This window comes from Ammospiza caudacuta, chromosome 7 (assembly GCF_027887145.1).
Source record: "Ammospiza caudacuta isolate bAmmCau1 chromosome 7, bAmmCau1.pri, whole genome shotgun sequence".
In the NCBI taxonomy this organism is placed as follows: Eukaryota; Metazoa; Chordata; class Aves; order Passeriformes; family Passerellidae; genus Ammospiza; species Ammospiza caudacuta.
The window spans coordinates 25,157,113-25,177,074 of NC_080599.1; the positions used below are offsets into that span (position 1 = coordinate 25,157,113).

A 19,962-nucleotide genomic window follows, 5' to 3' on the forward strand; every position below is an offset into this window, starting at 1 on the left:
CTGGAAGGAAAAGTCAAGTGATACCAGCTGTCCTGAGTGCATTTACAGAGGCACACCCAACCAAAGGTTTAAAAGGCTTCTCTTTAAGCTTCCTTATAAACATCACCAAAAGCATTCACAGATGACTCCTGGACTGTTAATAAATAACAGAGATTGGTGGGTTTAACACCAACATGAATCATGATCACATGAACAGAAGTATTCCATTTACTGCAACTGGGAGCTAAGGAAGCCATTTAGCTCCCTCAGTGTGGTGGGATTTTCAAGAACAAACAAACAAAAAAATTCCAAGACAAGACCACTGCTACCATCCTTGATTGCTCAACCTATTGTAGCCTCAGCCATTCAATTCACTATAGCAGTGTTAGGAGTTCACCTAAAGCGCAAGAATTCAACTGCAATTATTTGGGTGGCTTTTATGGTTTTCACCAGTTGCAGCCAAGCATCTTCCCCAAAACTATCAGCTGCCATGTTTATCAACCTGGCAGACACAGCACAGAGATGGATGTCACATCCATACTGAACAAGACTTAATTCACTTGAAACCAAATCTTTAAGGGACTGACACTACACACAGCCTACTAAAATGGGGAATTCATTACTTTGTGCTGGAACCCCAGGTACTGACACTCAGGTCCCTTCCAATTAAGTTTACACTGACCTACTTGGGACCACGGGGCATTCCTGAAACAGGGAAATGCCACAAGTTGCCAGGAATACCAGAGCCTTACTTTTCCCCACTTGCAGCATGGCTCTTACCTCAAAGGTCATCCTGGAGACAGCGTCCTGCTCGGAGCGGAACACTCCCTGCCGCTTCCCCCTGCGGTCCATGCCCGACTGCTGGCTCATCACCCTGTTGTCCGTCATGCCATAGGAAGAGTCCCAGTAATATTCTGGCACCTTGACTTCTGAGGGGTTCTGGTTATATGGCTCCATTGGGAAAGGCTTCATTTTTTTCTCCAGAGGTTGCTGTTGCATCACAGGAGGCTGTAATGACTGTTCAAAGAGTTTGAGAGGGTCCTGGGCCTGCAGGTAATAGGGCTGCTTTACAGACATGATCTTCCCCAGGGAGCCTTGGACTTGAGGGGGGTTCCAGAGCTGCTTGGACGAGTCTGTCTGTGGGTACTGAGGCAGAGACACAGGATTTCACCAGCAGGGAGGAACAACCCATGTTACCTGAATGCTTAACTCCATCCAAGCTGTCAGCCTGGCTCATGCATGATAGCAAATCAGAATGTTTGTGGAATGTCTGTGTTATTCATCAAAAGCAATTTCCATAGGCATCTAATGCTCTCTAGTCAAGCCTTACACCAACAGCCAAGTATAATCCTTATTCTATCAAGACCCTTTTAACCCAAAAGCCTACAAACTAAACCTTCAGTAAGGTACTGAGCCAGCATTTTGCTGCCCAGAACACAAGCAGGGTCTCACCATTGGGTCCAGATTTGCCAGAAGGGAGATTTTCTCCAGCACAAGGTGAGCAAAGGAACTAAGAGCTGTAAGGGAACTGACACTGCAACCAGTTAGCCAAAGGAGAGTGCAGGTGGACGTCCACACTCAGCCCTCATCACTCACACAAGAAAACCAGAAAGGCCTGAGAAAGACAGACCACCTCCATACCTTGTCTGTATCAGAAATACACAGCAAACAGATGACAGAAAAGACATTCCATTCCAGTACATACCTTCCTTTCAGTTACAGCATCATATGTTCACACCAAATAAACTTCAGCTCATTTTCAAATTTGCCCAGAAGTTCACAATCAAAAAATTCTTTAATGACAATTTTGAAAGATAATCCAGGAAGACAAGTTTTGAACATTGCCACTTATCTTTAAATAAAGCCCAGCATGTAGCACAGGCCAAGTTTACCTGCTGGAATCCAGAGTGGTGTGGTGGGCTCTTCCCCAGGCCCTGCACAGCTTTCGTGGGCGACTGCTGCTGCTGCTGCTGCTGGGCCAGAGCTTGCACCTGTAACTGGCTTGTGGACTGTGCTGCTGTTGCCTGAGCTGGTAAAGATGAGAGGGGTTGCTGGGAAGGAGGTGGTGTTTGCTGAGGTCCCTGGGTCATTGGCCCTGGTCCAGAGGGCCGTTGCTGGCTGTAAGGAATGTGGGACTGTTTCCCACCTTGCACCTGGTTTCCTGCAGGCGAGTGAGCTGTGGGCTGGAGGAAGGTTCCTGGGACAGAAACACCACCTGGGAAGGTGTACCCTGTGCTCATGGAGAAAGCCACAGGAGGGGGGACAACATAGGTTGGAGGAGGAAATCCTGGAAAAGATTTAAAAAAATGCACCTTTAATCACAATTTGACAGACCATACAACTCCCTCCAGCAAACTTTTAGTGGGGGTTTCTCTTCCTATGCTGTTTATTTAGGAAAGGAGGCACCAGTCTGCACACATGCACTACAATGCTGTTTCTCACCTTGGCATGTGCATAACTGTGATCACACAGGAATTCCAAATTTGTTTTGGAGCTTTCTTGCAATATTCCAGGAACTGATAGCAGTATCTGAGGGTCGTATGTTTCCACATCCCTGTGTTCCCTGTCCCTCAGTCTCCCTGCTTTTTCTGACCCCCACTACCTTTTCCCTTCATTCTTCTTGGGTTTTTGATGCTTTACCCCCAAAGTTTCCTCCCCTTCAATCACTTTTCAGGGACTAAACTTCTGCAGGAGCACACAGAAGCAATCAATACAATAAGTGTGTACTGCCTCCTCTCAGAGGATCACCAGTCTCTGGATCAATTTAGACAGAGACAGATGGTAACCAAACAAATCCTCATATCTGTAAGATCGATTCTTTCCCTGTAATTTACTCTGAAAAGTCAGTTTGGAGGGCAAGCTTTAATTCTGTGTCTCACAGGTCAGGTTTTATGTTGACTTTGGGACAGGAAAGATGCCCATCTATCTTATATTGAGGAGCTCCATGTAACACGTGCAGGGAAGACACAACTTCCAGTTATTCCCTGAGCAAACATGGGTAGCAAGGTGTGACAGGCAGACTCCATAGCAAAATGGGACACACGACACAGCAACAGCAACAAGTAAGACCAGACAAATTACAGCTTCAAACATGAGCACCACTACAAAAGAGAGTTTTAAAGCAAGCAGTGTGATTGATCTTTCGCAATGGAGTCTGAAGCACAGGGAATGCTTCAGAAGCAGTGCTAGCACAAAGCTTTGTCATGTTCAGACTAACTACAGGAAGAGCCTAGAGTGAAGTTCCTTGATCTTACACCCACTAAACCAGAAGGCAGGTGGCAGATTTCATGACAAACCTTGATTCAAAGCATAAGGGATCTTATTTATCTTGTTTCAGTTCTGCTATGCCCCTTTTCACCACTTGATAAGATGTTCAACAGGAAAATTCATGGTCATTAGCAGAGCCCCTACCTTGCAGAGGCTGTACTAACCACTATTACAGGATTTTCTTCAGTCAACAACAAATGACACTTCAAAAGAATGATGCAAATTACCTGGACGGCTAGGAAGGGGAGGAAAGGCTCCCGGGTGATGAATAGGGATGAACTGGGAACTGCTGGCCTGGCTTGGAGTCTGAGTTACAGGTGTTTTCCTGGCTTCAGATACCGGAGTCTTCCTCATCTCCGTCTGGGATTTCACCTGATACAAAAGAAAGTACAAAGAAATTAAATCACTTGTCCTAAATTTCCATATTAACCATATCATATCTCAAGCCAAAAATTAAACTCTCAGATTGTTTGAGCAATTCTTTTCTTTTCCCTAAGTAACTGAGAGATCTTTGGAACACAGAGCCCTCCTCACTGACCTCAGGCAGATTACCCTGCATGTCCTCAGCCACTTCTCACCTCACAACAGCACTCAAGGATATTTACTCAGAAGATGCAGAGGCTCCTTCTCTAGCATGAGAGTGAGAAGCAGACACAGTATCTCACACCATTCAAGGAACTTACCATGCTGCTCACCTGCAGTGTTTAAAAACAAAAAGTGCAGATGCTGCTACGCTTCTAGGGCACTGCTCCATCCTAAGTTATGCTACTTACCTGCAGCACCTTAAAAAACAAGCACTGCCACACTCTTCCTGGGGAGTCCTCTCAGCCTAATCCATACAGTGGTGTATATGCACAAACTCCACACTATGGAATTCTTCTGACCCAGAGCATACAAGACAAACAACAGAAGTGCTTCACCTCATTCAGTTTACTGTGTCACTGTGGGGTGTTATGTTACAAGAGCTGCACCAGTTAAAGGCAGAGAGAAGAATGGAATGTAATGTTTACCTTATTCTGAGTCTCCCGCGGTCTGGGTCTTCCTGGGGAGGAAGACAGAGGGGAAGACTACTTTCCCTTTCTGTTCAGCTCGGCAGAACTGCCTGGAATGCAAGATGGAGCAGGCAGGAAAAAGACAGCAAGCAAGGAACCCGGGCAATACAGAAAGGGCCCAGGAGCAGACCTGACACCAAGCCTCAAAGGTGAGTAAAAGAAAGGGTTGTATCAGGGATCAAATTAAAAAAAATCCAAACCAAACAACAACAATAACCCCCACACCATAACTGTGTGGGGTTTATTTAGACATGTAGTGCTGCTGAGTTGAAAGGAGTTACAGGACAGCTGTTTTCTGCCAAATTACAGTAGTAAGGGGATAGATGCATTCATATCCTTTCTTACGTTCTTTTTCAAATTGAATTTCTCATTTAGAAATTATGGGAGTGTAGGGTTCTTTCTGCATTTGTAAAATTGGGAGACTTGGGTGGGTTTTTCATTTCCCACTACAAAAAGTCTGGAGGGAACTCCACCTCAAGGTTCTGGCTGATGCCAAGCACCATGAACAATGCAGGCCCTTGCTCATGCTGCATCTCTTCACCCTCCAGCACATGCAGCACATTTAACTTACATTGTGCTGTCCCTTTCCCCTCCACAGTAAGCCAAATATTTTTACAACCCATATCAAGCACTATGCATTGTTTTATGGAAATGCTGGAGAATTCAAAGACATTCTTCCTGCCATGTCATTTTAAAACTTGAGCTCCATCCATCAAAAACTCAAGTATGCTATAACATTTCCAGAGGATGCCTTCCAAAAGGCCCCCTGCATGATTTACAGTTAACTTTATAAAAACATAAATTACTAAAATCAATTAATCAAGACAAATTTCAGTTCCATCCTTGCTTCTACTTGATATTACCGCAGAAGTGTCAGTGCTACCAAATATTTGCCCCCATAATAGCCCTAAGTGGTCCTACACAGTGCCTGAGAGAGGCACCATTTTACCACAGGGACCTTTTAAGACTACGCTACACTGAGTTAGTCTGCACTGAGCTTCCTTGGCTCCTAACATTGCCTTCCCTAGAGAGCAGAGATTCAACCCAGATCACATCCTGCCTGAGCAAGTTTCCCATGTATCTGCAAAGCAGGACTGATCACCTCTGTACCACATTCTTCACATTTTTGCCAAGTAAGAACTGCAGCATTTAAGCTTTTGAAGGCAATGAACTATGTAGGAAATAAAGCATGAAATTGTCAGGAGTGCCAAAGCAGAACACAAACAGCCCATCAACTGGTATGAAACCTACACTGGTTTCTCAGTGTGGGGGGAAGGAAGCCCTCCCTCTATTCTGGAGCAGGTCTGGGTAAGCAAGCCTACCAAATTATACAAAACAAAAGTTATTTCCCTGGACTTGTTGCCCTAAATAGAGTGGACAGAGTTAAAAAGCCAAAATTAATTTCTATTCAAGAACAGACAAACAATAACAGACAACATCAGAGCAGATTCTGCTACAGCTGGGTTTGTTGTATCTTAAGACTTAATCAAGCAAATTTATGATAAATAAGCTATTGTCCCTCTCCAGAAAGCTACACATAATCCTCAGATCTGGCAGGTTCTAATCCACCTGAAGTCCTTATTTTGCAAGACAGGGGCACAAAGATCAAAGCTGGGAGTTATGCTCAGACCTGCAATGACATTCCAGATCCATTTGACAAATAAATAAGAAACTTGCTATTCTAACTCATCTATGTTGGCTTTCAGATACCAGAATCACGTTCCATGACTCACTCCCTGGTTTCTGTAGCCTTTACAGAAATCCTCTGTACCATAGGTATGGCTCCCCTGCAAAACCAACTGAATAATGCTGCCAGTTCAGACATTCCATTTCATAACCAGGATGTTTAACAGCAAATCATTAGGAGGAAAACAGGGAGAATAATCCAAGGCTCCTAAACAACACAAGCTGGAAAAACTGAAAGAGATGGTTTGTCTAGCCTGGGGAAAAGACCTCAATTGCACAGGCCTTTGGAGCAGCTGCAAAGAGGAAGAAGAGTTATTCTGCAGATCTGTCCTGGGCAGCAGTAATGGGCTTACACAGAGGCAAGGGACATAAGGTGCATTAGGAAATAATTTCCACTTGCAAGAACCATGAAGAACTAACAGTTTCTCTAGGGAAATAACAGAAATCTCCATCACTACCATTGAATGGTTCCAGTTATTATCAGGGAATGACTGAGATACAGCCCAATTGTCCAGGTACATCTCAGATCAGCCCTGGCACTCTCTGCCCTCATTTACTACGACTCGGTGGAAGGCAGACCAGCAAATTCACTGTTTACTTGATATATTTCATATGTAATGCTCAAATAAATAGATAGAAAAGCATGCTTCTAAAAAATGTAACTGGTAAAAGAGCACCTGAAAACAAACCATTATGACCAAGTGCCTGAGCACAGACTGATGATTTAAGAGCACAGTGGCTTTCTTTACTTTGACAGACACTTGGTTGCACCCACATTACAGAGGATCTTACTCCACATATATACAATTTGCTGCTTTTGTGACATGTTCAGTTTGTTGAACGTGCACCAGTCAAGTGAAGTGAAAATGCAGAGTACCCTGCTCCTTCACAACAGACCCCAGCAAGGCAAGACCATGACTATGACTTGGCCACATGAACTGCCTTGGTGGCTTAAATATTTGTGGAATGGGTAGAAACCGGTTCTTTTTAGGACAGTTATAGCACCTCTCATTGAACTATTTTTCTCCCTCTCTCTCCCTTTTTAAGATAGCATCAAGGAAAAGCAAAGAGATGCTAAGATCACCATCACCTGGTCTTTGAGGTAGAAATATTTTATATTATTGAGCATTAGTTGCAGCTGCAGGGCCCACAGCAAGACCTCAGCTCTACCATACACAAGCAGTGACTGCCCTGACACAACGTGGCACTGTCTTAGGCACAGTATCCCTCTGAGCTAAAGGCTTACCTGAACTGCCACATTCTGCTTTCCTGCTTCCTGCATCTTCTCCAAGCCACATTTCTTGGTCTCATTCTTCCTTTTATTGTTATCCTTCTTGCCATCATTCTTATTTGCTACTATTCCTTTGCTAAAGTCCCGCCTCTCCCTCGCTATGTCCTTCGGGGGGTAGATGCGCCCTTGCTCTCTGTTCATCTCCCGGGGCTTGATATTCTCTTTGAAGGTGACCATGGGTTTTTCTCCTGCATCACAGCTGTTGCTCAGGCTTCTGCCAGAGGACAGCACTGATTTGAGTCCAGGGCTCCCATCAGAACACAGTGGCTCCACCATGGATGTCTCCTGCAAGGTGAGACTCTCTTTGGCTTCACTAGGGTCGTCCAGTAAGAGCTCCGGGATTTCTGTCACAAACAAGAGCTTTCCTACCTCATTTTCACATTGAATCAACCTGAAAAAGACAGCAAGGAATTAAAAAGCAAGTACACAAACTACATTACTTATCATAATCAGTCTGTGAAGGAATAGCATGCTGACCCACAGAACACGTTATTAGAGCTGTCAGCATCTTGTGCTCACATTACAGCTAACTGCTGTGGTGAACAGAGAGAAAAATAACACTCCACAGTGGCTCCTGTGTCACCTCAGCTTCCAGCAGCATGGCAAACACCAAGTACTTGCAATTACCTTGGCTGGTTATCAGCAATCCATTTGCCTGTGAAGATCAGGCGCTGCTGCCGTATCCGGCGTTGCTGCCCTTCTTTATCCCCTGTAATTGCCTGGTGGCCTTTGGAAAAATCCAAGTTCCTAGTATTGAAGCAGAAGAGGGAATATTAATTACACAATTACCCTCTGCAATATCCTATTTTTCTAGAAATACATGTCAGCATTGCTCTATTAAAAGCTCTGAACTTTGACCAGATATTATTCAAAACATGGCTGTTAAGAGATGTCTGATTTACACCTGTAATTCTCATCTGTTAAGATGCATCTACATTAAAGAGGTTCAGCAGGGTCATGAGCAATATTATAACCCCAAGAATTTCTCAGAGCTACACCATCCATTGCAGTTGTTTTGAAGAGACCTATAACATCAATCTATACAGCAGTAAACAGACACAGATAAGATACTGTATGGAACAGGCCAATGTCTGTAAAGTTGTGAAGTTGTGACATCAGAAAGGGTGCAGGATCCTTCAGCTGTCACCCACCTGAACGAGGGCCTCAGAGCCAGGAATCCTTGCAACTCAAATTCTTCTGGAAGCGGGGTTGCTGGCAAACAGACAGTAAACAGCATAAGGACAGCATGAAACCATTGAACACAGTATCTTATTGCTTATTTGCTCCTAATTTGCTCTTCAACTGTAACTCCCCACATCAGCAGGAAAACCATTGTTTTTCACAGTTCTTTACAGCACAGACCGTAAGTGTCCTTACCATTATTACTGGATAGATCTTCTTCATGAGGCTGGAAACTATTTAGAAGAGAGATCAGCCAGGGCCATACGCTAAAAATTAGAAAACAGGCAAACCCTGAGTGAAAACTGATAACATGGGATGTGTTTGCTTTACCAAAAAACACTGAATGCTGTTACCATCACAGTTTACATTAATCCTCTGATTCCCAAGAAAAGTTTCTTGCAAAGTGTGAGTGAACCACTTTCTTGAAAGAATTACTATTACTAAAAGGCCAACCTAAAGTTTCCAAGGAAGCCAGGCTCTCAGAGCACAGACAGCAGGCCAGAGAGCCTGTTGTGAATTTAACCAGATAAAACTAAAGTGTGAGCAAGTGCTGCAAGCACCTGTGTGCAATTCATGCTTTGCAGTCCAAAGCTGATGGCTCTCAAGCCATTAGTCAATGAATCAGTTTAGGCAGCAAAAGAATTTAGGAAGACACAGCTGTGCAGAAGCACTTCTGCTCCATGAACAAGAACACTGCACTGTAGTGCTGGAGCGTTTACCACCAAGGGATGAGACTCTAAGTAAGGGCTGCACCAAGCAAGACCATTAAACTAGAGGTGAACTTGCAGTCCCCTGCCTTGCCCTCACAATACCAGTAACAAGCAATGATTGGAAATTCTTCCCAAAGGCCCTGGAGCAAACAATTTTAAAATCACACTGATCATTGTGATAATGTTTAACTGCTACCACCAGACTGCTTGCTCCTGCTTGCTAGAAGCTCCCACTCAAAAAATCAAAAAAAACCCCTTCTGCTTTAGTGATGGGCAGAAACAATAGAAAACTATTTCAGGATGCCCACTGTGCTCAGTGTAGGAGAAATGAATGTGTTCCCCCCAGCAAGGCTTCCAGCCATCATCCAGCACACAGCCTGGAGAATGCACCGTGCCCCTGACAGCACTGTACATCCTCAGCTGCTCTCCTGCAGGCACAGACAGCATGACCTTCATGATTATTCTCTACACTACACTGAGCAACAGCTCCTTCCCATGACTGACAAGGAACAAAAGAAGGAAAAACCACTCCAGATATCTTCAATAAGGCAAGTAAAGTCAATGATATGTTGTTCAGAAAATGGGATCCTTCAGAGAATCCCAGAATGGTTTGGGCCGGAAGGGACCTGCCATCCTGTGCCAAGGGCAGGGACACCTTCCACCACCCCAAGGTTGCTCCAAGCCCCACCCAGCCTGGCTTTGGGCACTTCTAGGGATGGAACAGCCACAGCTTCTCTGAGCAAGCTGAGCCAGAGCCTCACTGCCCTCACAGGGAAGGATTTCTCTCTAACCAATCTAAATCTGCCCTCTTTCAGCTTAAAGCCATTTACTCCATGAAGCACTACCTGCATGTCCTCTCTGCAGAGATTACTTGATATCAAGCAGGTATCTTGCCTATTAAAATACAGGCATAGGTCTTCCTTGAGGATGTGTGAATGACAAAAGTTATCACCATCTCAAAACCCCATCTGAACTCTTTTCCTTAATCTTGCCTTTAGGAATTCTGCGGTTTAAGCTCCCAAAACTCCACAGGGCTTTTTGTTTCTTATTTAACAAACCAAAGTTGTAGGCACCCCTGTTTCTCATGCATCACACTGCTTTCCTTGGAGAGCCCATCTTAGGAACAATACTCATGCAGCTGCATCAGTCCCTCTGATCTTAAGAACCACTTTACAGAAACACTTTCTTAAATCAAAACATTTATGAAAAGTTAACAGACTATTTAAAAAATTGTGGGTTTTGAGCAATTTAAGCCTTAATTTATGAGATTAGTGGCAAAAGTGAAAAATCAGAGCAACAGTCCAGAACAGTTATGCCTGCATTGACATTTAAAGAGCCCCTCTACTAAACTGAATTTAACGCCTAGGTGACTACATCACAGCACTGCCCAAGTGATGGTTTAGTGCATAAAATTAAGGCAAGTATTCTCCTGCCACTTCCCCCAGTAATCTGAGAAACCATCATACTAGATAAGACTACAGGAACACTCAGTAATTATGCTCAAACTGGACATTATAAAATACATCCCCCAATTGTAAAAAACTTACAGGAAACCTAAACACAATTAAAAGAATCAATTTGCTCATGTAACCAACAAATCTAATGTTTTGCTTTATGAACCTTTTAGCACATACACTTTCTGTCATTTTGGTATCTGCAATGATGAGTCGTATGATCACTTTTCCCATTACTAATTTGTGGATCAACAGTAATTAGGACCTCCATGCAACAAAATGTAACAAGGGAAAGATGAACACTCACTACCGTCTCTCATCAACCACTGCCTCCTGGAAAACACTGGGCCTAAGTTTCAGCCAGTCCATGGAAACCTTCACAGCTGGAAGAGGATATGCAGCCCCAGAGTCCTCCTGGTAGTCATTTTGTAAAGGACACTTGCACAGAACTCCAAGAAATGACACTAGAAACAGAGTAAGAGGAAAAAAGCAAAAGAAAAAAACTCCATTATGTGGAAATGACACTTCAAAGTTGACCAAATAACTTAATCAAACATGTCCACCTTATAAACCTCTATTCTAAGAGCTAGTTCTTTAGACCAAGGCAGGCCAGCTACCTCATCTTAAACAGTCCACCAAGAGATCACAATACAGGGATTTTTAATAGTTTTCTACTATGGAGCAAGATCTTGATGTTTATATCTCTTCAACTGTCATGGCAAGTCATTTTGGCAAGTTAAAAAAATCAGCTGAAAAGCCCAGTGCAGAAACACCTCTTTATCAGAAATTATCAACACAACTACCTACCTCCACTTTATTCACTTCAACCAGCAGGCACACAAATGTACTGGAGCTCCACAGGCAGGCACCCAGCCCAGACCCCTTAGAGTAACCACACCCATGTGACCATGGTGCCTTCAGAATCAGCTCCAGGCTGGAATTTGGAGAAATCCAGCTATTCAGAAATTTAGGTGTTGACAAACAAGGCCAAGCTGACAACAGGCTCAATCAGGTTAAGCAAATCAGCATTATGTGGCTAGAGTCTAAAATGCTCTGCACTCTCACTTATCTCCTGGTTGATATTACCAAAGGCAAAGAAGCAGCTGAGGTCCTGGTTGACTCAACTTCAACTTCAGTCCTGTTGAATCAGAACCAGTTCCATTCAAAGCAACTCCAACTGTTTGCAGCTAACTGGGGAGCAGCCCCCAAGAGGGGTACTACTCACCACCAAGCTGGATCCAGCTTTGCACCCAAGTTAAAATGTTCTTTCAGAACCAGGAAAATGATGCAGAGTTCTGTAACGCTTCAAATAGAGTAAGTCTGAACACAGAAATCCAGTGTTAGTCAGCACTGCTGACAGAAATGATCCTGTGTGACCATCATCTCTCACAACTTTCTCCCTAATGTCTATTCTCAGCACTTACCTCAGCCAGCCATTAAGCTAGATCCTGTCAGGAAATTACTAATGGATTCCACATTAAAACCAAGGGAACTACAAAAATCAATTAGCTCCCACACTTACTGAAGAGAGCCAGGAGCTGTGTCCAGCAGAGCTGCTCATCCTGGCTGTAGCTGTGCTGCTCCGTTTCGTTGCTGAAGTCCCGCAGGTGGTGCAGCTGGAACAGGTTGATCACAGTAATATGGACTAACTGCTGAGAGTTGAAGGCCTTCTGGAACAATAGCCTCTGCAACAAACACACAGGGTGCATATATTTTTAGATGGCAAAACACATGCTTGAAAGGACTGGTAGGTGCTCCTTCACTGCTTGACTAATGTTTCTGCTCTTTCACAACATTCATTCTGGATTTTATTTTCAGGTCAGCCCTCCCAGCACAGCACTGGGCTCCCCAGGAGGACCCCACTGTTAAGCACAAGGTTTTTGCTTGCACACCAGCTCAGACACACAACAAATCAACATCCCCTTTGCATATGGTTCTCTTCCAGAGCAAGTGCTACTTGGAATGTGCACAGACAGCACTGCAAAGGCCCATGGATTCACTGGGTTTGTCTGCCCTTCAAAGAACCAGCATGGAGAAGGTGACATTTTAAAAAACACCCCAGGAAAATTTAACTACTGCATGGTTATGCATTAAAGACTAATTCCACACCTGACTTCATGGGTCACAAAATGCCTCAGTGGACTAAAATAGAGAGAGCTATTCACAAATGTCTTTCAGTAACTATGCTAGAAAAGACAGCTCTCTCAGGACAGGAAAAGAGACTTCAAGCTTTTTGGGTGAAAAAAGGAGCTATCCTAAATCTCAGCAACACAACAATCAGGGAATCAGGTGAATTAACTCGTGTTAAGCATCAGGAAAAGGTTTAAGCTCCACATTCACCCTTGACTCTCATTTAGGGCATGAAGCACGAGCACTGCACAGCTGACAACTGAGACTGGCAGAGCTGCCAGCAGCAGCACCCAGAGCATGGCTGAATGCTCCCAATCCTGCAACTGCTCTCCTCAGAGTTAAAATGAGACACAAAATTAAAATAATTCACTAGCATACAGCAAACTTCACATCCACATTCAACTTGGTGAAGTCAGAAGAGTTACTCTCTGATAAATTAGACCTTGTGTTGCATAATATAAACAAAAAAGGTAAGCTAAGCAACAAAGCAGGGCTCAATTAGCTGTTTTAACACTCTGGATCAGTCCAGAAAATTAAGACTGTTCCATATGCCTGAGTAATGATCATAATTATTGATTATAAGCACTGTGGAAAAAGCAGTACTTTTTCAACAGCCAGAATCACACACGGAAAGAGAGATACAATTATTTCATTTTGAAACATAAACTGCCAGGGTTGGAGCAGTCAATTCATAGGAAGTTCTGTGGATTTTTAAATTTATTTTAAAGACATTGTGAACCTAACTGTAGCAGCACAATTCAAGACAAAAAGTATAAAAGGACTGTAAAGACCATTTGTGATTTTTTATATTGCTCAGACCACATTCCCCTTTCCTATTTTTGAAAAGCTTCCACTGCTCTGCTGAACATATTCATCCTCCCTGATGCTTTTCCACAAATTAGGAAGCTGAAACAGAGCAGTTTCCAAAAGCCATTTACCAGTTAACACCATGTCCTCTCTGAAACGATACTACTTTGCATAAATACTTCATAAAATTCTTTTGTTTTGATCTTGGCTGCACTGTCCAACATAATGAGCTGGGTATGTAACCAATGGGACTCCTGAAATTTCCATGGAAAACATGTTCAGCATAGTTCTAGTCTGCACAGAGTAAGGTTGTATGGGACATTTTCAAGGGCAAACTGTTAACAGGAGAAGCAAGTTTCCCAAGGCAGATTAAAAGCAGCCTTAACAACCACTGGGAATGAATGATAGACATCCAAAACATGAAGCTCTCTAAATTCCTCAGGCCACCAAGCCAAGATTTCACAGCTTAATCAAGTCCTTTTTACAGGTATCCAAGAATTATCCAGGTTGAAGAGCAGAGAATCAACAGTGGTCACTGATTTCTCCTGTATCTCCACCAACAATGGACCATGTGTCAAATGGGAAAAATCCCTAATCTTGGCAGAAGTTACCAGAACTATCCACTGTCAGCTGCAATGCAAACCTTCCCTAACTGGCTACTTGGGCTTCCTGTATTTTATCACATGAAAGAATGATTAATGGACTGCAACTTCTGAACTCGGCTGGTAAAAATATTCTCAATATACTAATTAATATGTTGTTACAACTAACCTTGAACTGTTCTTCCAGCTTTTCTCGAAGAGGGCTCAGCTTCTCCAAGCTCTTACTCAGGTACACATGGCCATGAAATTTAATAAATGCCTTGATGAAGTCAGACACGCTCCATCGAGTCTTCACCTCATCACGACTGCATTTAGAACAGACACACCTGATTCAGTCTTTGGAATTATACACAGCTGCACACAACACCCCAGAATTACTCCAAAATGAGGGAGGAATGTCCTGCAAAGCTACTTTTTGTGTTGGCACAATATGCTTATTTCCTGCATTCACTAATCACAGTCAGGAGCATCATATTCTTTGTTCCATGCACCTCCGAGGATGCTCTGACTGGACAAGGGCTGAGGGATTTCTGTTTCCACAGCCAAATATGAGTAACTTCTAGCAAGGCAGGAACTTTTAGAAGAAATATCTTCCTACTCACCTGAGTGGCAATAATTTACTTAGTCTCACCTTTCCAGTGCTTTAGAAAGTGCTTTTTGTAGGTTAGTGGAGGCAGCTGGGAAAGGAAACTTCACAGCAATGCTTCTGCAGTAGTAGAAAATTGTGGTCAAGTGGTCTCCTTTGGAGGAAGCTAGGATAGCCAACTGATTATAAGGCTGACCTAAGGGAGAAAAACACAAGCTGTCCAACAAGATTGTCCTGGGGGAAACATGCTAGATTTCAGAGTACATGTGGTCACCTGAAAAGGGAGCATAAATTCCTCTGTTCTTCACCAGGCAAGGCTTAGGTGCATCTGCTGACCCTTCCATCCCAGCCTCAGATCTGAACCACTTCAGTGGAAAAGCTTCTAAATTTGTGGTGCATCAGCTGTTTGGAGGGTTTTGTTTGTTTGCTTGTGTTGCCTTTGTTACTTGCTTTTTGTTTTGGGGTTTGGTCTTTTTGGTTGGGGGTTTTTGTTTGTCTGTCTTGTTGCCTTTTTTTTTTTTTTTTTTTTTTTTTTTTTACTTTGGATGGAGAAGGATAGGGTATGGGGGTCTCTGATTTTGTTTGCTTGTTTGTTTCAGGGGGTTGAGTTTTTGTTTTGTTCAGTTAGAATGCAACTGGTTAAAAAACTGGATCACTGGTTTCAGCAGCCCAGCTCAAAAGTAACTTAACCTTTCATCACCATCCCTACATTTTGGGCCACTGGAAGACAATAGCTACAAAGCTAGATCCCTGAACTAAGGAACTCTAATTACCATCAGAAACTATAAATTGGCATGGGAATAAACAATAAAAAAAATGCTGGTGTAAAGCAAGTTTTCATTAATTGTACTTTATAAAGCATGAATGTAACAGAGTATGGCAGTAGTGAAGCCTTGGAGTAAAGCTGTGTATTACTTCCCTTGTTTCTAAACCTGCACAAAAGGAAGCAACACAGATCATGCAAATAACCATTATCTAAATGATTTACTGATGGGTGAGGCTTTGTTGTATGATTGTGTGGAGAATTTGGAGAGGGATATTTATGTAAAAGCCCAGGTTTTCAACTGCCAGAGAAGAAAATAATACTACAAATCTTCCTTTGGAATTATGAACTGGAAAGGTATCCCAGACTCACCATTAGAAGGGACAAGCTGAGCTGCATGTCTGTAGTAAGACTCTGCCTGGCTGGTCTGATTCCTATAGCGAGCTAAGAAAACAGCAAAAAAACCCAAGTTGAGGCACAAAACTCCAGTCTCCTGCAGTTACTTTCATAAAATGCAACTTACCTGAAGAGCATTTCACTAGCATTTCAGGAATAAGCATCAGAAGAATGGGCAATTACACCAAACAGAATCAAGATTCAACACATTTAATTCTGAGGTGGCTGTTTTGCCTCAGACCTAAGATTGTCTTATAGACAACAGTGCCAAGAATACCACATACAGAGAGCTAAAAATATTTTTCATCCCTCTTTGCAGGATCACCAACTAGATCTATTTTTAGGTTGTTCAAAAAGCAACTGCAAATTCCTGTGAAAAGAGAACTTTCTACAACACAAAGTTTTTCTCGAATCAAGAAAGAAATAAACTTGTTGAACTTAATGTAAAAAAGAAACCCCATTTATGAAAGACTGGATTTCTAAATGGTGCCCTTGTACATAAGATATTAGTGTTCTGGAATGGAGAAGTTGCCAGCCTGCTGCAACAAGCTTTTGTAATAGTTACCAGTTTCAGCACTTCCCTGTGCCTACCAGCTAGAACATGATTAAAATGCTAGGAGACAGACTCTAGCAGATCACTAGCAAGCCAGTGATTAACTGTCTCCATGTGTTAATGTGTAACAAACACTAGATAAGTCTGAACAGGGTTTCTTTCCAGGTCTTTCCCCCTGCTGCAATCACCACAATCGGCAACTAGCTGCTGAAGTGGAGCACACTTGCTCCAGCAGTTACCCTGGTCTATGCAGATCCCTCCCTAGAAGCTGAACACAGACAGAACTCCACGTCCCAGCCCTTTCCTTGTGAAACTCACCAATATCTCCCAGGTGGACAAGGCAGTGCTGGCAGATGTAGGAGCAGGAGCTGGACTGCGGCTTCACGATGGCGCTGGTGTGCGTCTGTTTATTGCTAATGATCCCCAGCTGGGAAGACTTCACACGGCACGGCAGGTCCACGTTAAAAACTGTGCACAATTCCTGGAGTAACTGCAAACACGGCCTGGCTCAGTGGCAGCTCCAGACAGCCATTGCAAAGGCATCAAAACAAGTCACTAAACTAACAGAGCGCCACTAAGAGGCGTGTGCTCACCACTGATAAGCCAAATATATTTGAGGCGAACAAGCTCAATTTACTGAAAGTGAGACTTTACAATACGTTCTCCATATGGAATTCATTGAGTTCCATTGTGTCCACTGTGTTCATCTGCCCAGTCAGAAAAAGCTCTGCATCCCAAACCAGCAAGCAACTCAATCCTCATGATATTTAAATCACCAAGGATTTATCAGAGGAGATTGACTATGGGAGGTCTACAGATATTGCTGGGTTTTATGGTTTTGCTTGGTCTTTTTGTTTTTTCAGTAGGACACTCAAGAGGAACACAGTGGGTTTTATACCTTCAAGAAGTGACACTATTCTCTGAAAATATTAGAAAGGAACATCCCTCAACCTCCAAAGCAGCTGGTTCCAACATAAGAAACCCAACTTTAACTTTAGAAAGAAACTATCCCAAGTATAAAGTTCGAAAGAAGCTGGAACATAACCAAATTGATAAGCAACACAAGGCAATACTAACAGTTCAGTGGCTGAGGTGTCAGTAAATATTTGCACTAAACCAACACTGAGACTCTTTCAAGGAACAAGGCATCAGCTACTTGATCAAATATTTCAAAAGGTGATTGAAAGAAAGCCTCAACTTTGCCATTCTAATTAGTGCTTTTGAAGTACTTCCTAATGGACTCCAACATAAATACTCTGCAAAGTAATGGCAACCTGAGAGTGAAGAGTGTTTGTTGGACTTATTACTAGGGCAACAAATGCAGGTAAGAAGTGACAGACTTTCTCCCAGCTGGAAACATGCTCAGTCTCCAAATAAAACAGACCTGCAGGAGGGTTATACTTCCAGATAAAGGCACAGAGAAAGCCCATGGCTGACAGAGACACATACTCTGTCAGCAAGATGAGACATGATGCTTTTGCTTGCTGCAGAAAGAGGTTTGTGTTACACCTCACACCTCTTTGTCTCTCTTGATTCAGTAAACAAAAAATCCGCAAACAAGAGAGACCTCAGAGATGAAAGCTGGATAAAAGAGAGCATCTTGACATCTTCAAAGATGCCAAATTAAGAAAATTCATGCTCTTGTTCAAAGATGTCACTTGGGGAAGCCTCACAGCTGGAGAACAGGTACCTTGGCTGAGCCAAGGCTTTAGACTGAAAATGTAATTAACATCACAGCAAACAGAGAAAGATGACCCTGTCTGTAGTGTCAAGCTCAGAAAGAGTAAAATTCCCTGATCCACTGCAGGAAAGAACAAGGCTTTTGCAATATAAACAGTGTAGAGGTAGAATGCCCTTGGCAACCATGACAGCCTGTGAAACTGGCTACTTCCAACAAGCAGCTTTACAAAAAAAACAATGCTGAAGGGGAAAAAAGGGCAGCCACAAGGGTACCCTGGGGTTGGCATGGCAGATGTCTGGAATCCAACTAGGAAATAATACAGTACAAATGACCTACTGTGAATGCTGTAAGCTGAAGACAGTGTAAATCAGCCATGACAAAGTTTACTCTGAACACTGAGAGAGGATTCAGCAACCACAATGTTGTTGAAGCAGACACCAAATGAGGGGGAAAAAGGAAGGAAAGGCAAGTTGTCTTTACTAAGGCTATTATCATACACTGACTCTTATTCTCCATAGTTTAAATCTAATGAAATCTAACATAGGAAAGAGTGTAGGCAAAAAAATGTCAGTAAGAAATAAGTATATGAATAGGAATCACACTCCTTTGGCAATTAACTGAAAACGCTGCAAAGGATTCTTGGCCCAAGAGCACTCAATACAGTTTTGCTTTAGGGGAAGAAAAGTTCCTAGAAGTGAACTAATTATTCTAACTGTTGAAAATTAAGACTTACACCTCAATGTTCATCATTGGTGTTAGGAGTCACAAGGAAGAGGCAAAGAACAAAACATTAGGCCATCACACACATCCCATGCATCTGCATTTTCTGCACATATTTCTGTTCCTGAGTAACTTAATCCAAGAACAAACTGATTATCCTTGCTTATCCTTCACTATACAGCAAATGAAAAGGAATGAAGGCAATGGCCCACAAACATATATAGCAATGAGAAGCCAAATGGGAATTTTTAGAGAAACAGCAGGAAAAAAGTACTAAGAGCACATCAACTAACTCATCTGCTGCGCTTGAGATTTTTTGTGTCATCATTTCTGTAAGACATTACAATTAAAAGACAAAATTCCTCACCACAGGTCACTGCAGACACAGAGTAAATGGCTTTAAGAGGGCCTGCAGAGCCAGTGAAAGCTAGACTTTCTAATAGTCAGAGAACTCATACAGGTGGTAGTTCAAGAAGGCAACAGATGCACAGTGAGAAGGCAAGAGACAGTGCAAAGAAGCATCATACTACCCTTTCCTGCTGCTTTATGATTGCTCTGAGCAGGCAGAGCAGAGCACAGTAAGAAATGGACCTCTGACCTTACCCAAAACAGTGGGGTTTAGGTGTTAAGGTAGATTCCATTAGAAAGGAACCTAAACTGCACCACAACCAGATGCACAAAAGTTTCAGCTCAAGACTGATCAAAAGAAAGCCCATCAGCAGCTCTGAGAGCACCACGGCTAGCAAGGTGCGCTGCTCAATCCAATGCAGCAGCAGTTTCCTAAGCTAAGGGAACAGATTTTACCCAGCTAAAACTGATCCTCCACCCAGCCTGTATTTTGTGCAACTCACCTGTGTGTAGAAGCCACTAGCTGCCTCTAAAAACAGAGAAAGGTTTGCCTGAACTTCACTCCGATTCGGATTTGCTCTGTTTTTCGCCTGACCCTGGAGTGTTGTGATCTGATTTTTAAAGGCATGATTCCAACTGAAAATAAAAGAAGCATTTATCTTTTTACTTTGGAAGTGTCTTATGCAGATGGCATAAATAACAGGAAAGAACTGTTTAATTACATAGCATCAGACATGAAGAATATTCAAATTCAA

General features: G+C 42.9%; 1 protein-coding gene across 1 annotated transcript in view; it reads right to left on the reverse strand.

The window, feature by feature from the left end:
- The window catches only part of SMG7 (SMG7 nonsense mediated mRNA decay factor), a 51,287-nt gene that overhangs the window by 8,257 nt on the left and 23,068 nt on the right, over positions 1 to 19,962 (reverse strand). Inside the window, exons 4-18 of the mRNA XM_058808990.1 lie at positions 19,711 to 19,843; positions 16,777 to 16,948; positions 15,882 to 15,953; positions 14,792 to 14,942; positions 14,330 to 14,465; positions 12,144 to 12,306; positions 10,929 to 11,085; positions 8,653 to 8,723; positions 8,427 to 8,487; positions 7,903 to 8,022; positions 7,231 to 7,666; positions 3,474 to 3,618; positions 2,126 to 2,266; positions 1,872 to 2,008; positions 760 to 1,125 (exon numbers count right to left, since the gene is read on the reverse strand). Coding sequence (XP_058664973.1) covers positions 760 to 1,125; positions 1,872 to 2,008; positions 2,126 to 2,266; positions 3,474 to 3,618; positions 7,231 to 7,666; positions 7,903 to 8,022; positions 8,427 to 8,487; positions 8,653 to 8,723; positions 10,929 to 11,085; positions 12,144 to 12,306; positions 14,330 to 14,465; positions 14,792 to 14,942; positions 15,882 to 15,953; positions 16,777 to 16,948; positions 19,711 to 19,843 — 2,461 coding nt within the window. The remainder of the gene's footprint in view (positions 1 to 759; positions 1,126 to 1,871; positions 2,009 to 2,125; positions 2,267 to 3,473; positions 3,619 to 7,230; positions 7,667 to 7,902; positions 8,023 to 8,426; positions 8,488 to 8,652; positions 8,724 to 10,928; positions 11,086 to 12,143; positions 12,307 to 14,329; positions 14,466 to 14,791; positions 14,943 to 15,881; positions 15,954 to 16,776; positions 16,949 to 19,710; positions 19,844 to 19,962) is intronic.